Source organism: Lissotriton helveticus, chromosome 9 (genome assembly GCF_964261635.1).
Source record: "Lissotriton helveticus chromosome 9, aLisHel1.1, whole genome shotgun sequence".
In the NCBI taxonomy this organism is placed as follows: domain Eukaryota; kingdom Metazoa; phylum Chordata; class Amphibia; order Caudata; family Salamandridae; genus Lissotriton; species Lissotriton helveticus.
Genome location: NC_136070.1, coordinates 545,757,199 through 545,781,182, shown reverse-complemented (window position 1 = coordinate 545,781,182; position 23,984 = coordinate 545,757,199). Strand labels below are relative to the sequence as shown.

General features: G+C 47.4%; 1 protein-coding gene across 1 annotated transcript in view; it reads right to left on the bottom strand.

Moving 5' to 3' along the window:
• The window catches only part of LOC144783212 (solute carrier family 22 member 6-A-like), a 212,729-nt gene that overhangs the window by 31,867 nt on the left and 156,878 nt on the right, over positions 1 to 23,984 (bottom strand). Inside the window, exons 7-8 of the mRNA XM_078662306.1 lie at positions 17,277 to 17,389; positions 13,283 to 13,497 (exon numbers count right to left, since the gene is read on the bottom strand). Coding sequence (XP_078518432.1) covers positions 13,283 to 13,497; positions 17,277 to 17,389 — 328 coding nt within the window. The remainder of the gene's footprint in view (positions 1 to 13,282; positions 13,498 to 17,276; positions 17,390 to 23,984) is intronic.

Below are 23,984 nucleotides of genomic sequence, written 5' to 3'. Positions count from 1 at the left end.
TTTTTACCCAAGTACCCCACATATCCCCCTACCAAGATCAAAGGCAGTATACAAATATCTGATGGGAAGGGGACCTCGTGCTTTTACTGGTAGAAGCTCTCCTGCCCCCAATAGATTTGATTTATAGTATAAAAATTTTAATTTCTGAAGACCCCAGTAAAGAGGGAATAGGCCACGTATTAACTCAGACGATAAATGCTAATTTTATGTACAGTGCGTTATAATTAAGGAAATGTTTTAACAGGCTGGGCTCACGTCCTTTTTTTAACTTGTAGATATATTACTGTATGTATGTTCCTCTGTTTTTATTCTAAAATTGTCTTTTTTATCTGTATGCTTTTATGATTTTTTTAATTCAACAATCGAATAAAGCTAAGTGACTGACTGATACAATGGTACTCCTCCAACGGACGCATAGACAGGAGCAGGATGAACAAATTCATACTGTAAAAACTCCTGTGTTTGCAGGGAGGAGTCGAAGATGAAGGTGACATCCGGAGATGTCAACGAAGTAGCCCAATGTATTCAACGTGGATGCAAAGCTTTTGAGTTTGGCACACTTGCTTTCGTCACTGCTTCTAGAGCAGCATATGGTGTCACAACCAAAATGCGTTTCCCCTGTGCCAGTGCGCGTTCCTTCAGGATCGCCATCTGGACAGCTGTCAAGATCTTCTCAACAGTGGAAAATGTGAGCGAGGGGACCGCGTTCTTACCTGATAATAAGGACCCTCAATATAGAAGCACTGTCTCTCTCGGTTTCCAATCCCCGAGAGTTGAATTCCAAAAGGCAGGGGCAGAACGACGAAACACACCCCCCTCTCCTATCTACCTATAGCGGGACCAAGACCCGAGACCGGAAGAGGGAGGAGATAACCTCGGAAGTAGTTTCCCGCACCCAACGAAAGGGAGCCATCACGAACAAGGGGCGTCATCGACCGACAACGGAGTGGAGACAAGCAGGTAGCAGGATGAGGAGGAACGGAGAAGTGAAGACGGCAACCGCATTGGAAAGAGCGAGGAAGAATTGAGGAACAAAGACTTCCTTGGAGAGAATGAGGAACTGGATGAGCGGTGGAGCGAGGAGTGGTGGTGTCCACCATAGGAGGGTTGAGAGCGGCCGCAACTCAGGAGAGTTGCAGCGCAGCCGGTGAGTGACTGTGTCTCTTGGGACAGTGGGGGAGGGTACGAGGGCGGTGGGAGGTGACTGAGTTAACAGGTACGGGTTAAGAGATGTACACTGTACGACCTGCACAAGTCATCGTGTGTGACATAACTCCTTTCTGTTCCTTGTTACACAACGTTATTATTATGTTTCACTGAACACCGTTTATCCTCCCTTGTAGCACTGGCCCTGTTAAACTCTGCTTGCGTGCATTCTTCCACATACTCTTTTCCCTTCCCCAAATTATCGTCTAGAAGAGCTTTCTGCACCCAATTACTCTGAATCCTTAACATTTAACACTCTTGGTGTGGTGACGATAGACCTTTTAAGCTCACTCCCTCCTCCCCACAACAGTGAATGAGGGCTATCTTCTCTCCTCTCTTATGAGCCTCCGGGGTAACACCGACAAGACAGAAGAGCCGGATCTAACCACCTCCAATCACCAGCCAAGCTCAACGAGGACGGACCAAAGAGAAGAGAGAGAAGGTAACCCTGTTATACCATGTGCTGCCCCAGTCACTGATAATAAAAAGCGCACATTTGGAAAATATATTCAGCCTCCGTGTCTGTTTATCTGACCTGCCCTCCCACAGTGACTTGTAAGCAATAGGCACTGTGTCCCCTTCAATAACTGCCAAGTAGCTGAAACCCACCGTACCTGGCACGATACGTATCACCAGGTTAGTGTGGTTATCACGTGTCAACAAGTATTTAAATTCAAGAAGATCAGACTGTAAAGATTGCAGGATAGCTGAATATTCCAGAAGACAGCAGGCTTTAGAAAAATTAGGTTGTATCAAAGCATTCAATGGTTTGATACGCTGGGCATACTCGGGAATATAGGTTCGACCGAAGATTAAAAATCCCAACAAAGACTATAGTTTATTCAGGGTTGTAGGAGGTTGCAAATATGGGCATTGCTCCAGGAAGTGAGGCGCCAAGCCTCTTCTTTCATTATTGAGCTCGTAGCCCAAGAACAACACTGTGTACTCTGCAATGCGTGATTTTGCAAAGTTAAACTTATAGCAGTAGTCCGCAAACAAAATTATGATGTGGTCCACTTGACAAGGATGCGACCATAATTCGTCGTCTGTGAGATAAATCTCATCAACATACGAGTACATATCAGACTCTATGCCGTCTAACAAAGAGATGTCACGGGCGGCGAATACACCTGGGTTGTTCTTATAGTCCATGGCCAAACAGTGGAATTGTTTCTGTTTTCCGCCTGCCGTAAGAGGGGTGCATTGATTGCTTTCAGGTGACAAGTTGTGATTGAAAAAGCTGTTGGAAATATCAAGGGCAGAGCTATGGGTATTCTGAACCGCACCAGTGCGACAATGAGAATTCAAATGTCGATAATCCAAAACTAAGCGGTAAACCCCTTCAAGTTTGGTTATGGTAAACAGAGGGTTATTCATCGGTGACACACATGTCTCAATTACTCCTTGATACTCTAATTGATCTAGAATCTCAGAAACTGTAGCTTTTTCTTCCTGCCGGAGGGGATACTGGCGTTACGGCTGTGGCATAGACCGTAATGGTATCTCATCTGGGGGAGAATCTTTATCCCAGCCCACCAGAGTATGGTACAGTGCTGGTGCAAGCACAAAAGCCCACTCTTCTGCAAAAAGCCTTCTCATGCTCCTTGGAGACATTATGTGAAAAACTCTGGAGTATTACTTCCTTTCCCCTCGGAGCGGAAAGAACAAAGGGCAGGGGCCAATCTGCCTCTGCCAACAAAATGGCATAAGAAGAAGTCAGATGTTCCCAAAAAATCCCTTTAATTACACGCTGTATGTCACCTTCAATCATAAGGAATATATCATATAAACTGTCAGGGGGAGCAATTCGAGTATCAGCCGTTTCAACTGTGATGAATGTTTCAGTTGCTGTCGCCTCCAGAAATGGACGCAGTGCTTGCCACACTATGGTAACCTCCGCGGCGCTGTCTAGCAGCGTTACTGCCCATGTTAGGTTCCGGAGCCGTGTCCTCACCGTCTGTGGCATCTCTCGCTGTTAAAGCAACTTTCTTTTTCTGAAACTGTGGGCATTGATGAGGAAAATGGTCTTGTTGCCCCTTTCAGTCAGTCTGACGAGGTTGCTTATGTCCTTGCGGGGTACCTCGAGCTCTTCCGCGCTCCTTGCGTTCCCTGCCACCAGCCTGTGAGCTCAATGTTTCCTGTGAAGAATGAGGAGAATGCTGATCAGGATCCTGAAATCTGTCAGGAGACCTAATTCTTGCGCGGTCGCGCAAATCATAAGTGCGCTCAGAAGACTTGGGTACCAGTGATGCTTCACGCAACCCTTGTTTTTGTTGCTGCTTCCCCTGCTTTTTATTTTTCCAATTCGTCTTAGGAAAGATTGGACGGTCGTCTTTAGCTGACTGCACCCTCTGTGTTTGCTTTTGTGCTGGTCAAAAGATTTAACACCCAAACTATTGTGGCAAATGGTCTTACAGGCATCTGCAATCATTTTTGGTAATTAGGGGCGTTTCTCTTCTACCGGGACAAGGCGCAAGGCATTTAACACTTGAAATGTAACTGCTTCACCCTTGACATTAGCAAGGATCAGATCAGCAACTACGTTGAACACTCCAACCAACCTCATCCCCAACTCCACAGCCGCCTCCGGTCCGTGCTCATCTTGAACACGCTTAATCATGGAGGGGAGCACTGTCATAAAAGGTGTGCCAAAACATTTTGCATACACTCCTGCAAGCACTTTACCCCAATTTTCACAATTGGTTACTTCGGGTATTAAGTTGTTCTGCAAACTAATACAGAAATACCACTACCAGCTGGACAAATTTCTCAGCAAGCCAGTAAGGTAAATCATCCTTATTCTGTGGACGCTTGCCCATAACCGAATTAACCATGACAGGACTAATAGTCAGTCCTCAAACCACAGCTGATTGCGCAGCAACCCCAGGTTCTCCCACCTTGAGATTGCGTGAGACATATTGTACTAGAGCCCTGTGTACCTCAATTAAGGAGGTGTGCAGGACACGCAGTTCTGCTACTGTTACAGCTAACTAACTTTGATGTGGTGTGTACCCGGCCCAAACTGGCCAAGTGGCCCCTGGAATTAATAAAGTGCCTAAACGGACCAGAGTCACTGTGTGGGGTAGGGCGCCATTAAACCAAATACGGTTTTGTCATGCAAAAATCAGAACTTCAAGAGTTCTATAAGGCCGACATACATTAGGTGTTGCACTGTGAGCATCTACATGGAACAAGTTATCATCTTCATTCACTGCTGGAAAGGTTACCCAAGAATAAAACACCTCAAGGTGGAAAGCTGGATCACCTCCAACCACAAAAATAAGTTCGATACCCGCGTCCGGCAGTCCATATGCGTTCAAATGACTATGCTATGTGCCGTAATATTGACATCAGCCATAAGGACTAAGAAAGAAGAACAACTTAATGTGTGGCAGTGCTATATAGGGTAGTAATCCAAAAGAAAACCAATTAATTGTATCAAGCTTGAAAAAAACTATAAATACATCAATATAGGTAGGTTATGCCATCACAACTATTTACCAGAAAACAGAAGCGAGGGTATTGTGGACAAGCACAAGCACTACTCAAGTGCCTCGTAAATAAGAACCAGACCAAACGTTAGGTGCACCATGTTGCAGGGATTCTGCACATGCGCAGGAAACCAGGACCACGGTGTGTAGTGGTGTACCAGAAAACCCACCTTGGTGCCCAGAACCCCAATCCGACTAGCTATAGTGTCTCATTCGTTCTCCGTACTACAGCGAAGGTACCAATGATTAGACACCCTAGAACATGTCACTCCGACCCTCTCAGGAATTGCAGGACGGAGAACACTCTTTCGTTCAAACACTCATACTTGTCCACAACGTGAGTAAACAGAGGCACAGTACAGTTTAAAATGTTTATTGTAACTAACGTGTTGTATAATGCAGGACACAAGCCAATACTAGCAGCAAAATGCATAAGAACAATATAATCAGCATGGTTTCAATTCCATGTACCACAAAAGGGGAAACCATATTATAATGACAGTGGAAATAGGACTACAGCGTCTTACCACCCTCCCTGTGCTATGAGCTAGTTTATTATATTTATAGAAGACCTCTGGCCTTTGTCAGGGGGACCTGTACCTCCAAGTTTAGATGCAAGGATTTACATCTCAGAACAAGCACAGCTCTTCTCTGTTGGAATGAATTTCTCCAAGTGCCTTTTCATGCATGTAATGCCATGTTAAAAGCACCCGACTTTCAGTAGTGCAGCTGTGTTCTATGTTGTGTCTATGGGCGTGGGACTGACCAAAGAGAATCAACAGCATACATTGTTTTGCGTCCTTGAACACGCTGTGCAGAAGAGGAGCACAGTGTACAGCTAAATGTGTGAAAGGCAGACAGTTCTCATGTGAAAATGCACCTGCAGACTATCCATGAGAATAAAGCCATGTAGTAACGCGTGCAAAAGCGGTAAAATGGCTGCCAAGCATATACTATCTAATGCTAACTTAGCAATGTCTGCAGTTAATCCCATGACCTCACTACAGTCCCCAGGGCGTGGGGGTGGTCCGATGAGTCACAACATTATTATTGATTATTATTTGTTTTTTATTTAGAACTGGGGAGGTGGTGGTCCTTGGGGCATATGTAAGTCCCAAGAGAGGGACCTGTGCAGCCCCTGTCCTTTATTTTAATTGATGAACATGGTGGAATCCAGGTCTCATAAGGGCCTCAGGAGGGGAATAACTGTTGACCACCGTTCCCTGTAGGGCACGCGCACGCACCGCTCCTGACCTCAGCGTGCACCACCTCGCGTGGAGCGTGCACACAGTCAGGACGTCACGCCGTCGGCCGCTTTGAAAGAAGCGAGCGGCGCGAATGCGGCGGAGCGATCGTGAGGAGGTCAGATAAGGAGGCGGGGGAGGGCTTGTGGAGCTTGCAGCTATGTGGGAGCGCGGGCAGACTCTGGCCTTTTGTTCAAGTATTGCTGTTAATCAGAGCCCCTTCATGGGCTCCGATTAACAGCAATACTTAAACAAAAGGCCAGCGTCTGCCCCGCGCTTTACTAACAAAAGACAGTTTCCAAACACAGCGTGTGAAACAGAGGACAGAAAGGGCACAAAACAGAAGGAGAAAACGAGTGAAACAGAGGGCAGAAGGGCACAAAAAAAGGGGAAAATGAGTGAAACAGAGGGCAAAAGGGCACAAAAAAGAAGGGGAAAACGAGTGAAACAGAGGGCAGAAGGGCACAAAAAAGAAGGGGAAAACGAGTGAAATAAGGGGGCAGATGGGTACAAAAAAGGGGAAAACGAGTGAAACAGAGGGCAGAAGGGCACAAAAAAGAAGGGGAAAATGAGTGAAACAGTGGGCAGAAGGGCACAAAAAAAGGGGAAAACGAGTGAAACAGAGGGGAGAAGCGCACAAAAAAGAAGGGGAAAACGAATGAAACCGAGGGCAGAAGGGCACAAAAAAGGGGAGAACGAGTGAAACAGAGGGCAGAAGGGCACAAACAAAAGGGGAAATTGAGTGAAACAGAGGACAGAAAGGCACAAAAACAAGTAGAACAGAGGACAGAAGGGCACAAAAAACGAGTGGAACAGAGGGCAGAAGAGCACAGAAAACAAGAGAAAAACGAGTGGAACAGAGGGCAGAAAGGCATACAAAACTATTGGAAAAGAGGACAGAAGGGCACAAAAAAAGAGTGGAATAGAGGGCAGAAGAGCACAAAAAAAAGGGGAAAACGAGTGAAACAGAGGGCAGAAGGGCACAAAAAAAGGGGGAAACGAGTGAAACAGAGGGCAGAAGGGCACAAAAAATGAGGGGAAAACGAGTGGAACAAAGGGCAGAAAGGCACAAAAAACGAGTGGAACAGAGGGCAGAAGGGCCCAAAAATCGAGGGGAAAATGAGTGGAACAGAGGGCAGAAAGACACAAAAAAAGAGCGGAACAGAGGGCAGAGGGCAGAGGGAAACAAAAACGAGGGAAAAATGAGTGGAACAGAGGGCAGAACGGGCCAGTTTAACCAAATCATGTCATGGTGTGCTTATCCAATTTGCAAACTGCCCTTAAGACCCTTATTGTGGCGCTGTATGTGTGAAAATGCACCATCTTTTCACTTTGTAAAGTAAACGTTTTGAGTGCCATTTGGCGCCGCAGACACGCGTGGTTTGGTTCCTGGTGCACATAGCCATGGTTGCAGCGCACAGAGACCCTCCACTACCGCACACAGAGGAAAAAAAAATAGAGGGAACATTGCTGGTGACCCTCCTTTATTTTCAAATGGTATGTGCATGCACCCAAGACCTGGCCTACCCACTTGTTTTCTTTTTACATTTTTGCTGCAAATTTGCAGATCCATCGCAATTTGCCTAAAAAATGCTTTTTAGCTCTGGCAGTATCCCTCTGAGACCCCATCACCAAGGCTAGGGGGTCAGGATATTCCTACACTGCCCCCTTTTTTTTTTTTAATCTTTTTGTTTGGGACATTGCTGAGACCGAGTCCCAAGATGAATGCCAACACTTCCTGATCATGAGATCAGGAGGGTTTGCATCCCTGGATTTACAAATGTTGATTTCTTTTAATATTTCTAAAACTGCAGAACAGATTTACACCAAATAGCCAAAAAGTCGCTATCTGGACCAAGAGCTACCTTTCTGCCAACATTTCCGTTTCAGTGGTTCAGGCTGTAGTCGTGTCGAAAATCCCTATGGGAATTAACATATGAAACACACTTTTTTGACCCATCCCCTTTTACTAGATTGATAGATGGATAGATAGATAGATAGATAGATAGATAGATAGATAGATAGATAGATAGATCTACATACAGATATATAGAGATGGATCTTTAAAATATGCTATACTGTATACTTACTGGAAGAGTGTTAATACATTATAATACCACCAGAACAATGGCCTTAACAGGACCAACGGCGCATACAGTGAGGATATGGCATGAGGCGCAAAGGACACTAGGATAGTAAGGGGTCACAACGCAGGCAACACCACTATGAGACACACAGAAGTTAGATCAACTAAGAAATACCAAATGATTCGGGCAATGGGACCTTATAGGCATCTCAAAGGTGGGTGACCTGTGGAAAACGGGTGAGGTTATCCCATTCACGCAACTACAACATCATCCCGTCTATTCCCAGGAGATGGCAGTCCATGCGATAGGCCAGTTCATTTTGTGGTGCATGTAGCCACTGGTTCAACACCGCGAGTTGGGATGCTCAGTAGTATGTTTCCATATTAGGGATGGCGATACCCCTGTCGTACCAGCTCTTTATCAGTTTATGCATAGCTATATGGGTAGACCTGCCATCCCACAGTAGCTTATTCAACGGTGTTTATCGCTGCGGGGGGACTGGAAACGGCGTGTTTTGCAAGAAATATAGGAATCTGGGGAGCGCCATCATCTTAAAGAGGGCTGCTCTACCCAGTAATGAGAGTGGTAGTGATCACCAGTGGCTGACATTCGAAAACGTGCCAGGGGCTGCATGAGGTTTTCTTCAGTAAAGTGCGTGTCTTGATGCGTTATAAAAATGCCGAGATATTTAAATCCCTTGTCAGCTACCTGTATTTCGCAGTGTCGCGGGAGTCGTGGGGCGGGCTACGAAGTATAAAAATGAGTGATTTCACCCAGTTTATTGTGTAGCCTGAAACTCGTCAGTATGCCGCACATATATCAGGCAATTAAGTGAGTGCGTGGGTGAAGTACAGCAACACATCGTCCGCATAGAGCGAGATGCGATCTTCCCACCCCATAGTCCACTTGAGCCCACGGATAACCGGATCTCGCCATATCCATGCCGCCACTGGTTCTAGTACTATTGCAAATAGGAGCAGTGACAGAGGGCAGCCTTGTCTCATTCCCTTACCCAGGTGGAAGGCAGCCGAGATGCGTTCATTTGCCACTACTTGTGCCATGGGTTTAGTATAAAGTAGTTTCAACCAGCAACAGAATATTGGGCCAAACCCCATGTGGTGAAGGACTGCAAAAAGAAATGGCCATTCGACCATGTTGAATGCCTTTTGTGCATCCAAGGACATAATTGTGGCATCTTTGTCTATAGTAGATCTACGCGCAATAACATTATGGAGTCTCCTGAGATTCAGTGCCGTATTACGGTTTGGCATCAATCCGGATTGGTCCGGGTGGATCACCGTTCCAAGATATGGTTGTAGTCGCAATGCTAACGCTTTCGCAATTATCTTCACTTCAGCATTTATGAGGGATAACGGCCTGTATGACATGCATTTCTGTGGCCCTTTACCCGGTTTATATATTGTGACAAATGTTGCCAGGTGCTGATCCCTAGGAAGCTCCCCTTTTACCAAACTGTCTTCGTACATATTAAGTAGGTGTGGCACGAGGTTAGTGGCTGTTTATTTGTAGAATTCTACTGGCATACCATTTGGTCCCAGGGCTCTACCTGTATGTAGGGTGTTTATCGCTCGTAGGAGTTCTTCTTGGGTCGCCTCTAAAGTTTGGGTTGCGGTATGGGATAGTGTAGGCATTTGTATGTCTTTTAAAAAGGCTAAATTATCATCTATCGTAAATGTGGCTAAAGGTGTGTATATTTTCTCATAATGGGTTGTTAATATGTAAACAATTTGCTGGGGGTCTGAGGTCGTGACTCCATGTGCTACTTGAAGTTGCGCTATCCATTTGTTGGCCCTTTCCTTTTTGTCTAGCCATGCTAGGAGCTCGCCTGCCTCATTGGCCTTGTTTGTAAATAGTATGTTGCATGGTCGTGAGTTTGGATTTTGCCTCCTCCCACTTGAAGGCTTTATATTCTTGATGAGCTAGATGTAGCCTATGCGTGGTATCATCAGTAATGTCTGGGGCCTTCTGCTCTAGTGCCTGGATCTGTTGTTGCTTTAGCTTTCTGTGATTTGTCACCAGTGAAATTGCCTGTCTGCTTAGGACTGTTTTGTATGCCTCCCATAGCGTCGTTGAAGAGAGCACTGAGTGTTCGTTCTCTGCCAAATATTGTTTTGTGGTTGTGATCAGGTCCTTCCTAATCACTTTGTTTTTCAGATATCCAGGTTGGAGCGGAAAAAGTCTGCGCCTTCCCAGGATGTAGGATGTATAGGTGATCAGTACTGGTGAGTGGTCCGATATACCCTTGGGCAAATGTATTATATCTAGTACTTTCTCCATCCCTGCTGCCAATGTAAATATGTAGTCTATTGTCGAAAGACTAATATGGGCCCCTGAGTGGAAGGTATATAGGAGTTCTTGTGGATGTCTGGCTCTCCAGACATCCGTAAGACAAATCGCATTAATAAAGTCCTTTAACTTTAGATTGGAGCTGCTTGACTATCTGGGGGTTTTTCTATCTATGGATGCATCGATTGTGGCGTTAAAGTCACCCCCTATAATGAGTTCTCCCTGCGGGACTGATAGCAGGAATTCCCCCAGAGCCGGGAAGGTTGATTGATGCAACACAGGTGGGACATAAACCGAGATTATATTATAATGCCTCTTTTCCTATTGGCATGAGATCGCTGCAAATCTCCCTTGGTCATCTGTCCAGGACCCAGTTAGTATCAAGGGGTAACGCTTCTGAATCAGGATTCCAACTCCTCTGGATCCTGAAGTGAATTCTGAGAGCACTGCCATTTTGTAGCCCCATCTATCTAGGGCCTTACAAGCGTAGCCTGTCAGATGTGACTCTTGTAACAGTGCCACCTCTGGACTCTTCCATTTGATATATTGAAGAACCAGTCCCCTCTTTATCTTATCCCCTAACGCATTTACATTCCAAGACATCACCGCGAAGGGAGCTGACCTCCCCTTAGCGCCTGGGGTCTGTGAGTTTGTAACTTCCATGGGTACAATTTTGTGCGCTACCTAGGACTGTCTTTATGTTGAGATCAAGAGTGTCATGCAATGTGTATGTCTTATTGCCAATTCGTATGCCTTCCTGTCCAATAATGTGCAACAGAACAAAATCAAACAAAAAACCCCTTAACTGAAGCCCTACCCCCCTCCCTCCTCCCTGCCTCCCTGCATGGAGGACTTTGAACTACCCACCACCCCAACTTAGCAGAGTGCTTAATCACCCAGAACTTTGTACCCTGCGTGAGGGGGGGAGGGCTGTTTGCGATCTCCCTTGGTCTCTCCCTTGGTCTCTCCCTTAGTCCTGTATTGTGCCTACGGCTTAATATACAGCGTTCAGTGATACTGGCCCCAAAACCCATTGGTACTGGTGAAATAAGTGCGTATGTTCAGGAAATCTGGATCCGCCTTGTTTCCGCCGCCAAGTACGGCATTGTCAGGTCTTCAGGGGCCCGTTCCTGTGGGGGGTGTTTCTTTTCTCATTTCACTGGCCTGGTAGATGTGGTCTTAATTGAGCCATCCCTCCACCTGTTGCTCCCCTTTCTGGTGCGTTCGACTTTCCCAATCTCTTGATTAGTTGTCTATGTCTCTATCCTTGCCGTCTGGGTCCCAAGGCCTGACGCCATCCCTCTAGCCTGTCATGGGCGAAGTTTTTCCTTCGGCCTCAACTCTCAAGTTCGCCGTAAAGAGCATTGCGTATCCGAGGTCTCGCTTACGCAGTTCTTTTTTTACATCCAGGAAGTCCCGTCATTGCTTTGTTACCGTCGCTGTATAGTCTGGGTACAGCGTTACTGTGCTATTCTCCACCTGCATGGGGGGTGCAATACGTGCCACTTGTAGAATTGTGTCCTGGTCACGGAAATTAAATATACGTGCCAGTATAGGCCTGGGTGGGGCGCCCGGACGGGGTTTCCCACCAGGTACTCGGTGGGCCCGTTCCACTGAGAAAAAGCTGGACAATCAACGTGGTTGTAGTTGGGTTTTGAAAAGGTCTTCCACAAAAAGGTTGAGAGCCGGCCCTTCACACTTTCCGGTACCCCCACCAGGCGAACATTATTGTGCCAGGAGCGGCCCTCCTGGTCATCGAGCTTAGCCTCCATTTGCTTATGCGCTAGTACCAGATTTTGGACTTGTCGCTGTGTCGGTAGAGAGAGCCGCCGTCGTGGATTTGACCTCTGTCAGTCTCGTACTTATTTTGGAAACATCCGCGCGCAGCAGTGTGATGTCAGTGGATATAATGCCAATTGACGCGTGCATCTGGTTCAGGGTAGCCATTATTTCCTATAGGGTTACATCTTTAGGTTTTGCAGACTGGGAGCCATCGTCGCTGCCCGCCTGTGTCCCTGGGCCAGGTGGTTGATCTTTGTGGTAGGCCAAGAAAGAGGATTCTCAATGATCTGCCTATACTCGCCGAGAGTGTGAATGAGCATAAAAAGCATAATAAATTCAGAGTTTGTTCGGAGCAGGGTGCCCCAAGTTATGTTTGGCCTGAAGATCCCAACATCCTCACGATGTCCCTGAGCACATCCACACACAAAATAGTGCCCTTAAGTGCCAGGAACTAAAAGTCAATGTGTGATTTCTGAGAATTAACACATATTTCTGCTTTGAGCTAATGTTTGTTTTTAGATTTTTTAGGGTCCAGTTGCTTCCCCAATAAATATAATTTCACAATAGCATGACACAACCAGCTTTAACAAAGCAAAAGTCTGGCAGTGAATGTATGGCCTGTTTGCTTTGCCAATACTTGTTGCAGTTGTTATGTACAACGTTCAGTCACTACTTCCAAATGTTGGGCCTGATTCACAAAAGTAAACAGTTTTGTTTTATACGAGGACATTCTGCAGTTGTAAAGATAGTACTACTAAAATACCTTTGTGAATAGCAAACAATTGTGCACTTAAACAAAAGTGGATGTTTACCTTTGTGAATTAGGCCCATTAACTTTTCCACACTGCTTTGAGGTAATATCATGTTTAAATTCTGAAAATAGATTAAGGTGGTGTGCTCTTAGAGTTAACCAGTGTTAGAAAAAAAAGTTTACCATGATTAATAATAATGAGGGAAGCACTTCAATCTTATTAACACCCCCCTAAAACTTTACTAAGATTCAGAAGAAAAATGGCAAAACACAATTCTAACATGTATAGAGAGTTGGGAGTGACCTTGTTCCACTGTAGGCGATAGAATCATATGTAGTAATCTAGAATATTTTTGATTAACATTTTTGACAAATCAATGGCGGGGGTGGGGGAGTAACGGGTTGAAAACTCACCTTGTGGAACAAATATATTGGCAAGGTTCAGAAGTCCTGCTGTGACAAGGCAGAAGGACAGAGACATCTGCCGGCCAAAGAAATCCATAGCTGAAATAGATGATTGTGTGATGAAGATGTCAAGGATGCCAAAACAGACTTGGACCAGGAAGACATTGAGGCCAAAGTTCTGTAGATCCAGGGCCAAGGAATAGAAGCCCAAGCTGCTTGAGAACCTGAGGAGGAAGGAGTGAAGGGGGCTCACTGAACAAATCTGCACTGTAAGGTATGGGGAATCGCTCTAAGGGTTAAGTGCACATTTAGATAGCTATGGATACAACAACAAAATTATAAGACTTTTAAATAAATAATAATGAATAATAAATAATTCTTCTTCTCATAAGTGATCTGGATTTATCCTCTCACAAAAAGTGCAGAGGATAGCAGTAGAGGTTACTGGAGTGGATATGAACATAATCATTTCACTTCAAGTCTAGATGGGCATTGGAACGTCCAGACAAGAAGATGGATTATAAAGGGTCAAGTATAAGCCAACACTAATCACTAGAAGCAACAAAACAAAAAATGACAGCTCAACCTTGTCTTATCAGCACTCATATCTTCCTTCTCCCTCTCTTTCCCCTGGACATTCTATGCAAGGGCAACTTCAGCTAAGAGTGAACCAGTACAAAAGTATCTGCTTTTCCGTCCCACTAGAGCCTAGTAAGGGCTAAGGACCTGAACACCTGCCTCTCACTACACAATCACTCATCCAACAGGACACACCAAGCACATCATATGCTACAAACAACATGCCAACGCATCATCTATATCTATATGCACCAATGCAGACACGCCATACCGAAGTACACCTTTTCAATCAATATTCCCTTCGTAACCACTTCCAGCAAACAAACAAAACTCACACAACATAGCATGCAGTAAACAAACACTATACTTCCCTGCATGAGTGAGATGTTTCATACTTTATCACCACACCTGGTTTTCCCCCCAACTACAAACGTCCTTTCTTCCCTGAACCCACAAGACTACAGCAACCAATAACACAACAGCCTAGACAAGAAAGAAAATGGTATTATGGAGTCTATTGGTTACCGTGGCCTTGCTCCCTAATCTCAACATCAACATTCATCTTATTTGAATTCCTCTCCTGCCACATCCCTTTGGCAGCAACTCTGACTCCCACACTCTGCCTAATCTACATCCTTGACTCCATCTCAACTTCCGTCACAATGCATCAGGCTCTTCACAACTAACTCCATCTCCTATACAAAAAAGCCTTCAATGTGATTTTAAATCGCCATTCTTCCAATCTTCCATGAAAGGCTGTACCCAGGACTATTAAGGCCTCTCTACTCTTTATGATGAGGACTATCATACACACACTCAAGGGGAATATTCACAAGGAAGTGGCGGAGAGAGGCGTTAGCCTTCTTGGTGTAACGCCTCTGTCCGCCACTTCGGAAACGCAATGTTGCACCATATTCACATGAATGTGGTGCAGCCTTGCATTTCCCCCTGTGAGGGCGCTAAGTTTAACAACTTAGCGCCAATGCAGGCACCCTTGCACCAGAGTGCAAGGGAGTCTGTGTGCAGGGGTGGAAGGTTTATGTGCGGGAAGGTGTCCCTTCCTGCACATAAACAATCCAAATGCAATTCTCTCACTTTCATGTGCGCTGCCATATGCAGCACACATGAAAGTGACAGAATGGCATTTTTTAAAAAAAGGTTTGTTTATGTACAGGAAGGGACACCTTCCTGTGCATACACAAACCATGGCAATTTGCTTTTTCCATGTGTGCTGCACAAGGTAGCACACATGGAAAAAGCAAAAACGAGGAGAAATAAAGCATTTCTCCTCATTTCGCCTGTTTAAGACCAGGATTTTCCCTGTATTGATTTTGGGTTCCGCCTCCTATTTACCCTGCCCTTGTGAATAGGGAACAGCATCAAAATCAATGGATTTTGCGGTGGAACGCCCACTGCAACACCCATTACTCACCCCTTTCACGCTAAATACAGAGTGAAAGGGTGCCTTATTCACAAGGTAGCGTTAAGCCACTTTAAGTGGCTTAACACTGCCTTGTCAATAAGGCAAGGCCCTGAAAGTGGCGTTGTGGTGGCGAGAGGGGCTTGTGAATATGCCGCCAAAATCCACCAGTATCTGACAGCACACACAACTCTCCCTTAAAGTTTCATCCTTACATCTGTTGACCATCTAAGGCACTGTCTTGCCACCATTCAAACTTTGGTGTCTAAAGCTTATCTCAAGCTGAGCCCACTGCCAAATGTATCTTCATCAAACCTAATACTAAACATAAGAAAACACATCAGCTCTCAATTTTAAATTTGCAAAGCCTTAAACCCCAACTGGCTAGCCATCTAAAGACAAGTGACTTTCAGACGGACACTTCTCCCAGCTTAAGATCCACATCACTAAGAAAATAACCAATGCATGGCACCAGCTATCGCTGTATTGAAAAGCACAGCCCCTCCTTCTGGAAGCGAATTTCAGAACTCCTGCACAAGCTCTGGTTCTCTTGCATCTTCATGGAGGCAATGTGCTGCTGACAGAAGTCATGGAATTCTATCTCACCACTCATCTAGGCAAGGATCTCCAGAGGTTTGGGAAGATCACATCAACTCTTAGAGAGCACCCCTGGCCATACCTATTAGTCAACATTAACTTCAAAACATGCGGCATCGTTTACAAAGCCCCTCCTAATCTGGCTTCCTAGAACAATCTTCCATGAAAGGCTGTACCCAGGACTATGGCCTCTTTACTCTTTACGATGAGGAATATCATACACACACTCCCAAAGCACACCAAATTAATCACTCTGGACTTCAGCTGCTCCAAAATGACCATCCTCATAGGATATCCTTCAAGACAGTGGATTGATCAGAAAACACATTTATCACACATATCACATTTTAATTCCACAACATCTCATCCACACACTCTAGACAACATAAGCTAAAGAAGCTTCTCAAAAGATCATCCCTCATTAACTTAACTGCCAACACATAGCATAAAAGCCACTTGACACTATCCATCACTTCCAAATCCATCTCCAACACTGACGGACACTTCTCTCAGCCTAAGATCCACATCACTAAGAAAATAACCAATGCATGGCGCCAGCTATCGCTGTATTGAAAAGCACAGCCCCTCCTTCTTGAAGCGAATTTCAGAACTCCTGCTCAAGCTCTGGTTCTCTTGCATCTTCATGGAGGCAATGTGCTGCTGACAGAAGTCAGGGAATTCTATCTCACCTCTCATCTAGGCAAGGATCTCCAGAGGTTTGGGAAGATCACATCAACTCTTAGAGAGCACCCCTGGCCATACCTATTAGTCAACATTAACTTCAAAACATGCGGCATCGTTTACAAAGCCCCTTCTAATCTGGCTTCCTAGAACAGAATCTCTGGTGGCATCTGTCTCTTCCAGAACAGCAACATTGGGCACCATGAGATGCAATATGTAGAAAACCAGCAACCCTTATGGTATACCTTAGACAGCGGAAACAAGATCCTAGTCCAGATCTGATAGCCATTCACATCCCATTTCTTCCTCAAATAAATGAAGGAACCTCTCATTGTATAGTATCTTACCCACAGTCATTTCTACCCAACAACCACCTCCCTCTACTCCCGAACTCTCTGGAATAACCTTCTCCTGCCTATCTCCTTTGTTTTGTTATGGCCATCTACCTTGCAACTCCCAGGCCACCCCTTTGTGTACAGTATTATGTTGCTTTGCACGCATATATCACATCAAATATACAAATATTAGCTATCTAAAAATATACAAATCCATACCCAGTCAAATTCATGAATGGTAGGGACACTGAGACACAGAGGCTTTTACTATGAAATGGGTGACTAAGAGCGATGGTCACCCCCTTCTAAAGGTTCTGTGCAATCACAATTGTTTCACCCCACTCAACACACTATGCTTACAAAAAGGAAATGCCAATTCATAACCACTTACCAAATTAATACAAGACAGCAAGAGATCCTGCGGATGCCAGGTGTACGCACCAAGTCCAGAAGGGAGGTAGAGGGTGTCATCCTCGAGGCTTCCTTCATATGAGTCTCTACCAACTGTACAGAGAGAAAAATATGGTGTATAAGGTTTAGATTAAGAGGCTGTGGTGTATGCTGAACTGCTGGGACTGATATATTCCTAAAGGATGCAAATGCAGATATATTTCATCAAAACTCATGTTGTCACCCACCAATGAGACTGTAATGAAGTGATGACTCAAGATTAAAGTTGAATAAAGGATCTCTTCTTTATTTCGAGAGTAAGATAATAAACGTCCCAGTCACAGGTGACCCAGCAGCAACTGCCTCTGGAGAACCTAGTAACCAGGGTAACAGGAATCTACACAATCTAAATTCTTGATTAGATCATCAAGTATGAACAAGAAACATTAAAGTGATATTACACACCTTTCCCCAAATTGAAACAAAAGAATTACATAAACAGAATTTAGCCACAAATATAAGCATGCAACTTTTTAGGAACAGAACAAGTGCGAGAAGTCCTACGCAGAGGAGATGTATGTTGAGAAGAAGAAGAAAGTTGTCGAGCATGAGAATGAGAGAGATCAAAACAACGTACAGGAGCAATTCTGTTGAGATTCCAAATGCGACCATCATCTAGTTTCACAGCATTTAGAAATAACTTAATCACCTTACGCGGAATAGAGAATTTATTACTTCCAGTTTTTTGTGGAGAACAAACTCTAACAAAATCTCCTACATTAACCAATGTATGAGCGACTGCATGTCTGGCATCAAAGGTTGCTTTTATCTTTTTGGACTTGATGTCTTGGCGGACCCTCCACTGGGGATCCTCTGGAACACTAATATCAGCTCCATACCCTCTCATCCAAGATTGGAAAAATTGAGTGTTAGGTGTACGTCCACGAAACAACTCAAATGGAACTTTTTCTGTAGTGGAATGAGGGGTCAAACGATAGGCCAAAACATTTTCAATCATAGCATTTCTCCAGTCACACCCTTGTTCTTTGGCTGTCTGAATTGATTACTTTAGCACACAATTGAATCTCTCAACCATACTGTTGCATTCGGGATGGTAAAGAGAGCATTTTCTATAAACAATACCTCTTTTACAGAGAAAATCCTCTATCTCTTTTGAGACTAGTTTCACCCCTTGCCACTCAACAAAGTCTCAGGAAGACCCTCTGTTGGAAATGGGATCCCCGGCTGGCCAGGGCTTTCGCCAAAGTCAGTCAGAGACCACCACACCCAAGTCAGGGCAAGGGAGTTACACGCCAAGATAACCCCTACTCACCCTCTAGGTAACGTGGCGCGAGCAGCAAGGCTAAACTTGGAGGCGATGTAGGCTAAGTATTTGCGCACGCACCCCAGCAACAACAACCAAAGGCCCACCACAAAGGAAACTCCACACAAGGTTATATAAAAATAGCCTTTGTATTACACCAAAACACATTAGATAAAACACACACTTTACAATGTGCCAGAGGCACGGGCAGAATTTACAAGGGATTATTTACAAGACAGGGCCACCTGGACCACTGTCAGGAATCAGAAGTAGCACTTTCAGAAATAGCACTTAGTACATAGAATGTAGCACAAAATAGCACACAACCAGTAATCACTGGTAACCAGGACCTCACTAGCACCACCTGTACTAGGGAGAAAACAACCACCTATGTATTACAATACCTGTAGGGGTGTAAGAGGAAAACACATGATGCAATGCATAACATTCATTCAGAGGTGTAAAGGAGGAAAACACATGATGCATCACAATACATTCAGAGGTGTAAGGCACATGACGCATAAAAACACATTCAGAGGTGCAGAAAGTACAATTGCGCCAAACTCACGTAAGTCACCACCTGTGACTGTCCCTAGGCCCTCTGGCCTTGTTGGGGCTAGGACGCCCTGTGTCCAATGTCAGGGGGGGCCTAAACGGAGCAGTTGCCCACAAAGTGCTGGGCAACTGGTGCAACAATGTTTGAGCCTGCCAGGGCTCAAAAACAACAGTGGGGGCTCAAGAGCCTCTCTGGGCCCTTCACAACCACTTTGGCGCCTGGAGCCTCTCTCCGGGCCCTAAGAAATAAATGTGGCCCCCTAGAGCCTCTCTAGGCTCTTAAATTGAATGGGCCAGGGTGGGGCCTCTCTGGGCTCCTTCTTCCACTCTGCCCCTGAGCCTCCGTGGCTCTGGACAAACAAAAGGGGCGGCTTGTGCAAGTCCCTCGTGGACTTGCATAAACAAAGATGCTGCCAGGAGCCTTGAAGGCTCTACACGAATGTGGCCCCAGATGCTGGAGTCCCCCCTCCGGGGACTCGGGAATCACTCTGGCTCTCGAGCCTCGCTGGGGTGGAGAAGTGACCCCGGGGGCGCCCGCACTCACCGGCTGTCAGGGGAGGCGGCGGCTCCTCGAGGCGTCAGCTCCTCTCGGCCAGGCTTCTGCCCTCTCTCTCCTGGGCTCTCCCTCGCTTTGGGAGCCCGGGGGGGACAAGAGAAGACGCCGGCTTCTCTCTCTTCCTGGAGCACGGGGTGGCCTCCCGTCTGCGTCCGGTTGTTTCTCTGTCCTGCCCCCGGCCTGCCTGACTTCCAGGTCGCGGCTGCGGGGCGGGACTTCCGGTCGGCCTGCTCACTGATTGGCCGGCCGGCCAACCACTTCCGGGTCGCACTTGGCAGCGGCCCGGCAACGTTTTAAAAACACTCCGGGCTGCGGCGGTGAATCTCGAGGGGCAATGCCGGGTGGGCACCGGCCTTAATTACCATAAAGCGCGGTGGGCACGCGCTCGAAAGGCGGCAATGTCCCCGGCAGGGTGGGCACCTGCCAGGGGGGCTCAAGACTCGTCACGGAGCGGGGCCAACGCCGGGTGGGCTCCGGCTTCCCAAAGTAAAGCGCCCCTCAGCGCTAAATGCAAAATAAAGCGCTCTTAGCGCTAGGAGGGAAAAGGAAAGCGCTCCCAGCGCTATCAATCCAATTCAGCACCCCCAGGCGCTATAGGACAACAAAGTCCAGCAAAGGTCCTTCAGCAAGGCAGGGGGGGGGGGGCAAGGCTGGGCCCAGAGCCAGCTCACTGGGTCTCCAGGCAGGGAGACAGCCCAAGTGGCGGTCCTCTGGCCCAGCGACAGCAGCAGCAGCCCCCTCAGGATCCTGGAAGAGAACAACTTCAGTGGGGACACAGCCCCATTTTTATACAGTGCATTCCTTTGTTCAAGGGTGCAGAGTGGGGGCGGAACCAGTCGCAGCTGGTTCTTGAGTACTCTGTTTACCTCAACCACCCTCTCTATTCACTGGCAGGGCTTGGGTCATTAGACACACCACAGGGGGGCGGAGCCAGCATTGTGTGGGAAAACCCAGCCCATCCAGGACACAGGTACACTCCTCCCACACATCACTCATGCTAATCTCCCACTCACCACCGGGCAGACCCATCCAGACTTCCTGGAGCCTGGCATGCCAGCCAGCTCCAGCCAATCACACGCCAGCACCCTCACAGCACACGTACAGCCATGTCTAGAAATGGCGCTTCGCTACTAGACACATACATGCTGCATACACCATCTCGCAGCATTCACTCTCACGAGTTCACACATACCAGACTCAAGCCTGTACACCCCACGCATCAGGAACTACCAGGGACACATACATTCCCCATGCATTCCTATGGGCGGGCAGGCCTAGCTCAGCACATGCACTCATCAGAGTGCGCACGCACTTTCCCCTGGGACACAGTGAAAGTGCGCACAATCCAACAATCCCCATCTCCAGGTCACCATTTCAAGCAAAAAGTCTAGGGGTGAACCTGCCCTAAGGGCCAAAGTCCAACATAACCCCCTTCCAGCCAAAACGCAGGGGAGACCAATCACCACCGTGATGGACTTCCCTGCTTGGGGCGATAGAACACGGACACGGGCCCACAACTGCAGGGACACCCTCCTGTTCTACGCCACGGTGAACCCATGGGATTCCTTCTAAACACACTGTCTGGACCAACTGGGCTACCCCACTGGTACTCCCAAGTTGTCCGCGGCCAGGACCAGGCCCTGGGCCACCCAGGTGCCACTGGTCCATGCCAATTCGCAGAGCGGGGGTAGTAACCCCTGGCACATAGGAGCCATTCTCCACTCTTCCTGTCTGCAAGACAGGACTAGACTGCCACTGGTACTCCAGCCTAGGGCCTACAACCTCAGGCGGACCAGGAGTCTCGGGGAAGGCTCTCCTCCCCCTACCTCTTCTCCTAGGGTTCCTCCTCCCTCTGCGAGGGGTACCCCTAGAACGCCATTCCAACCCAGGACTTATCCACTCAGGTTGCACCGGGGTCAGAGGTGGGCTCTCCCACCCTCTGCACCCCCTTCCAGAGGTCTGCCCTCTCCCACCTGGAGAAGTTCCTCTGGAAGAAGAACCGGTCAGGACACTGGTTACAGTCGTCCTACCCTTCAGGTCAGGCTGATCCTGAACCTGGCCCTCCAACCTCTGGTCTAAAACCTTCGGTGGAACAATTGCCTGGCACTCCAGGACTTCTGGGGACTCACACACAATCCCCCTGAGGCTGACACATGGCCCATGTGTCGTGTGACTGTCTGTCTGGCGCAGATCTCCCGCTCCCTGTCCACCTGACAGTGCGCGAAGATCCCCCAGACCAGAAGTGGTGTCACCATGGTCACTACACGGGAACCTAGCCCAACTGGGTAGTCCCTGACCCACTGGTCCAGCCACTGGGGAACTCCCCCAATCACTCCTCACTCTGAACTCCTGTACCCTCCCTACCGGAGCGGTACTGCCAGACTCTAGAACCACAGGAGCTCTGGTTACAGACACTCCAGGTCCTCTACTCACTAGGAGATCCTCCTCAAGTGGACTAACAGGACAGCCTAGGTCCCCAACCTGGTGTTCCCTCAAGAAACCACCCAGGTTCTGAGACAGGGCTTCGGGCCTCTGGGGGCTCTCAGCCACCCACTGACTCCTGCTCCACTGAGCCAGGCAGTCAGCCCCTACACCCTTCTCACTAACCAGGGACCTAGCTGGGCTACACTGAGCCTCTTCCACCACGCTGGGCTGGAAGATCCCTGACCCACTACTTTTGGAGTCACTCACCAATGACTCTACAGAACCTCTGGTCCCTTCCCAGCGGTCTGCTTCCTCTGCCAGCTCACATGGTTCAGACAATCCACACCCTAACAGGTGTTGGCGCAACCCTGGTGAACAACAACTGAGCAACTGCTCTCTGAGTAACATATCGAACAATAGGTCCCAATCACATTTCGTGGGCTCCCGTACCCAATCACACAGGGCTTCACAACAGTCATCCTCAAAGTCTTCCCAAGACTGATGAGACGGTTTCCTAAGGTTCCTAAACCTCAACCTATTCTCCTCCTCTGGGGAAACAGGAACCATACTCTGGGAACTGGGACTTTCTAGACTGAGATTTAAATAGCTGCCACCACTGGACCCAACCCTCCCTGGGGGATCCAGAAACTCAACACTGCGCGCAGGGGATAGTCTACCCTCCAGAGCTACTTTGCCTCTGGTGGCGGCCCTCTCAGCCTCCTCTATCCTGTCCTGCGCTAAGACCCTCTCGGTCTCCAGCTGTTGCTTCTTAACCTCCAGCTGTTGCTTTCTAATACCCAGCTGTGCCATAGCCTGGGCATGCTCCAACCTGAGCCTCTCTAAAGCCAGCTGGTGCTCCCTTTCTCCTCTCCTATCTTCCAGCTCCTCTGGGGACAGGTAAAGGGATGAGGCGCTGCCTCCTAAACTGGACCCAGCAAGGGACTCCCTATCTATGGGGTCCTCACTCTCTGCTGGCGTCCCTGTGCTATCATCTTCTTCCTCCTCCTCAGACTCTTCAGGGCTCCCCTCTGACCCACCACCCTCATGGTGTGAGACCCGGGCCCTCTCCGCACTGTGCTCACGCTCCCAGTCATCCTTCTGCCATTGGATCAGGTTACCCCTAAGTTGGGACTGGGTGTCTGACTCATTCACTGCAATGTCTCTCTCTTCGCAAAACTCTCTCAGTTCATGCAAAAACAGACCCCAGACATTAAAAGCAGACTCCATCTTGGCAAGATGCTCACAGACACGTGCAACACAGGGGACTGAACAATCTGAATTAAGAGGACACAATTCCAAAACTTCAACAATCTCCTTATCAAAGAGAACTCATACTCATGCGTCCAGGAAAACACACCATTCATCCACACACACCCTCCCCTCGGATCGGTAAGGCAGTTTCTACCACCCCTGACTTCTCAACCTGACCAAAAGCGACACAGGTACCAAACTCTGGAAGCAGGGCGGGGGACAAATGTACTGAACACAATCAAATGACACTCTTCAGGAGAAGAAACAATGGAATTTCAAAAACAATACAATCCCCTAAAATGTGGTCATCTAAATGCAGAGTTTTGTGGTATGGCCAGTTACTACTAAGGTACAACGCAAACACAAATCCTTATCCCGCCGCTTGCCGCCAATGTTGGAAATGGGATCCCCGGCTGGCCAGGGCTTTCGCCAAAGTCAGTCAGAGACCACCACACCCAAGTCAGGGCAAGGGAGTTACACGCCAAGATAACCCCTACTCACCCTCTAGGTAACGTGGCGCGAGCAGCAAGGCTAAACTTGGAGGCGATGTAGGCTAAGTATTTGCGCACGCACCCCAGCAACAACAACCAAAGGCCCAC